Raw genomic sequence first — 3234 nt, 5'->3', positions numbered from 1 at the left:
GGCCGAGGTGAGGGAGGCGGCCGCCGAGAAGTCGCAGGTGGTGGCCGCGGCGGCGCACGACGTCGCGGCCGCCGCCAAGGAGCACGCCGCCGCGGCCGCGTCCGAGGCCGCGTCCAAGGCGCACGCCGCGTCCGAGGCCACGACCGAGGCCGCCGCCGCGGCCGCGACGCAGGCGGCCGCCGCGGCGTCCGGCGCGGCGGCGGCCGTGCAGGACGCCGCGGCCGGGGCGCAGGAGCCAGCCGCGGCCGCCGCGGCGACCCTGTCCACGCAGGCGACCGCGGCGGCCAGCCTGGTGTTTGAGCGCGCGCAGTCTGTTAAGGTGCAGGTGGTGGAGGCGGCTAAGGAGGCGGTGGAGGTCGCCAGCACGACGGCGGTGCAGCTGACCCAGGAGACGCGGGTGGGCGACGCGCGCGCCCTCGCCCGCAGCCCTGCGTCCCCATATGCCATGCCGGGGAGGGGTTAGGATAGGCCAGCCCCTTGCTTGCGCATTGGGACTGCAAGCTGTGGCCCTGACGACGTCTGGCCGGCTGGCGTACTCCCAGTGCCGTTTCCTGGATTGGGATGCAGCCTGCTTTCGGCCGCCCCGTGTGCTCTTGACAGACGCTCCCACATTCATCTGCTGTTGCGCCCCCACATGCACACACACTCATCCACCCACGCACGCACATGCACACACACTCATACACTCACACAAGCACATGCACACACATACACACACACTCAAGCCGCACACACGCACACGCACACACTCTCTCCGCCCCTGCACCCTGCGCCCACAGGCCGTCTTTGTCGGCGAGCGCGGGCGCACACAGCAGGTCGTGGCGGGCACCGTCGCGACCGCGGTCGTCGCCGTCCTGGGGACGCTGCTGACCGGCCTGCTGGGCGGCCGGCGCGGCGGCGGCGGCGGCGCCCGCAGGTGAAGGGCCTGCAGGCAGCCGGCGGGGGCCCGCGTCGCGCGCCAACGCCCGCAGGCATCTCGTGAGCCTGCGCGGCGGGGCCGCGCTCAGGGTTGTAGTGAGCTCGGCCGCTACTCAACGCATCGGTTTGGTCAGGGGCGCAGCTGTTGAGGTCGAACGTGAGGGCTTCCCTGGGATCTGGATGCAGACTTCTCCACACTTGGCATGCGCATGCTATCACTGTGTTATGCATGCGCTACGCTGCCTTCTTGGACGCATGAATTTGGGTACGATTGCGGGGTCTCTACTTTCTTGCCAGCTGACCTGTACGCTGCATGAGGGACACGCACATGCTGCGTGCGTGCAGAACCAACACTAAGGGCATGATGCCCTGCACCGCGCCGTGGTGGCTGCTGGGGGCAGGGCAGGAGATTTGACTGCTCCGCAGACTGCTGCATGCGGCCCCGTGGGGTGGGAACCGCCGGCCCTGGTAGCAGTCGCATTGAGCTTCCGGCGGGGAAGCTGCCATGGCTGCGGCCCCAGACGCTGCTCACATAAATCCCCCTCTTGCGGTGGAGGTTGCTGCCGCAAACTGTAACACATCGACAGCTTCCTGCAGAACGAGTTGTCCGGTACATGGTCGGGGGCAGGGAATGCTGCAACGTGCACAACTGTGTGATGGTGCAAGCTCGTGTCATAACAATATGAGCCATTCACAGTCCCCCCAACATGTAGCTTTGATGGAGAGCCACTGTCTTTACGGCAGCCATGCCGTGAGGGACAACTTTACCTCAGCTGACAAGGCCGGCCGTCGCGCAAGGGGGCACCCAGATGGTTCTCGCCTGGCGCCGATGACAACCCGCACAGGCAAAGTTGTCTGCCACACGCTCATGCAGCAGCTCTTGATGTAACGAATGCTAGCCAGCTGCGTTCCCAAGAAGAAAAGTTGACAAAGTGGTGGCTGCATTTGGCGGCAGCGGCAAGCGCATGGCAGAGGCTCAGTGGCTGCACGCCGTAGTCAACCCACATTGGTAGGGTCTAGGCTTCTGAGGAGCCTCAATGATCTCACAACAGCTATCATACATGCCGATTGCCTGCGTCGTCTTTCGAGCATACACAACCACAGGCCCATTGAATCTTTTGATCTGGCGCGATAAGCATGCTCACACGGGCTGTGATGGCAGCGACGTCGCAGCCAAATGTGCGGCCAATCGCTGCCAGCATGCAGCGGTAAGGTCCTCAGCATGGCGGCGCTTGTTGTGCTGCACCGCGCCACTGCATGTGCTTGCCTGCCGCTGCCGCCCTGGGTGGGCCCGAGCGTGGCCGTACTGCGCAACGTCAGATTTTGAACCAGTTGTAGCCTCTTAGTTGCCTTTGCTAGCCTGGTGCAATCGCATCAATGAGCCAGCCCGGTCTTGTTTTGGTGCCCGCCGACTTGACCCTGCGTGACAGCCTGGCTCTAACACGCGGCTCTCAGGAAACTTGAGGCAGCGCTCAAGCCGGTGCGCCTGGACATCATCGATGAGTCATACAAGCATGCGGGCCATTCGGGCAACCCCTTGGGCAACCCCGATGCAGAGACCCACTTCAAGTGAGACCCGCACAGGGGTTGACGACAAACTTGCACCCCCCAGCGGTCGCTCTGCGCTGTGTGCGTCCGCCTGCATTGGCGTACACCTCGCACCACGGCGCGCGTGCGTTTGACCCCGCTGTTTGGTCAATCGTAGCCCCCTTGCCGCGCTGCCTCCACAGCTCACTGATTTGTGACGCGATCTGACAACGCTGCCCCCCGCCCCCCAGGGTCGCGGTGGTGTCGAGTGAGTTTGACGGCAAGCGGCTGGTCCAGCGGCACCAGATGATCTACAGGCTGCTGGACGACGAGATCAAGGCGGGGGTGCACGCGCTCAGCATGGAGACAAAGACGCCACAGGAGGCGGGGCTCTGACGCGGCACGCCCGCGCGTGGCTCTGCGGCCCCTCGCGTCGGTGCGTTAGAGCAGGCTGCTCAGCCGTGTGCGGCATGTGTTCTGTGACCGGTGTCTGTATCGTCCTGCGTGTCCCCCTGTAACGTGGTGTCCCCCCCCCAAAAGGGCGGGTATGGTGGCTGCAATCCGGCCCCGCCTCGGCGGAGCGCAGACATTACATATTCCTGCTTGCTGCAGCGCAGGGAGGGCGCACGGCCTGTTGCCGGGGTCCTCTGCGGCCCCCACGCTGCACGGGGCAGCAGCAGGATGGGTGGGGCTTTGGTTGAGGGGGTGAGGCGTGTGTGCAGGACCAGCAGACCCTGCACGCACGCCTGCCACCAGGGCCGCGTTGGCCGACGGCGGGGCTGCACGGGG

General features: G+C 65.6%; 1 protein-coding gene across 1 annotated transcript in view; it reads left to right on the top strand.

Annotated features, from left to right (window-relative positions):
- Window positions 1-2841, top strand: part of MNEG_11322 (SufE-like protein) — a gene marked incomplete at both ends in the record, with an annotated part of 6074 nt that extends 3233 nt beyond the window's left edge. Inside the window, 4 exons of the mRNA XM_014040206.1 lie at window positions 8-397; window positions 780-916; window positions 2374-2487; window positions 2697-2841. Of these exons, the coding sequence (XP_013895660.1) occupies window positions 8-397; window positions 780-916; window positions 2374-2487; window positions 2697-2841 (786 nt within the window). The remainder of the gene's footprint in view (window positions 1-7; window positions 398-779; window positions 917-2373; window positions 2488-2696) is intronic.
- Window positions 2842-3234: the final 393 nt, after the last annotated feature.

The sequence above is a fragment of the Monoraphidium neglectum genome (assembly GCF_000611645.1).
Source record: "Monoraphidium neglectum strain SAG 48.87 unplaced genomic scaffold scaffold02690, whole genome shotgun sequence".
NCBI classification, from domain to species: Eukaryota; Viridiplantae; Chlorophyta; class Chlorophyceae; order Sphaeropleales; family Selenastraceae; genus Monoraphidium; species Monoraphidium neglectum.
The sequence above is the reverse complement of the archived record's forward strand: the minus strand, read 5'-3'. Positions and strand labels throughout refer to the sequence as shown.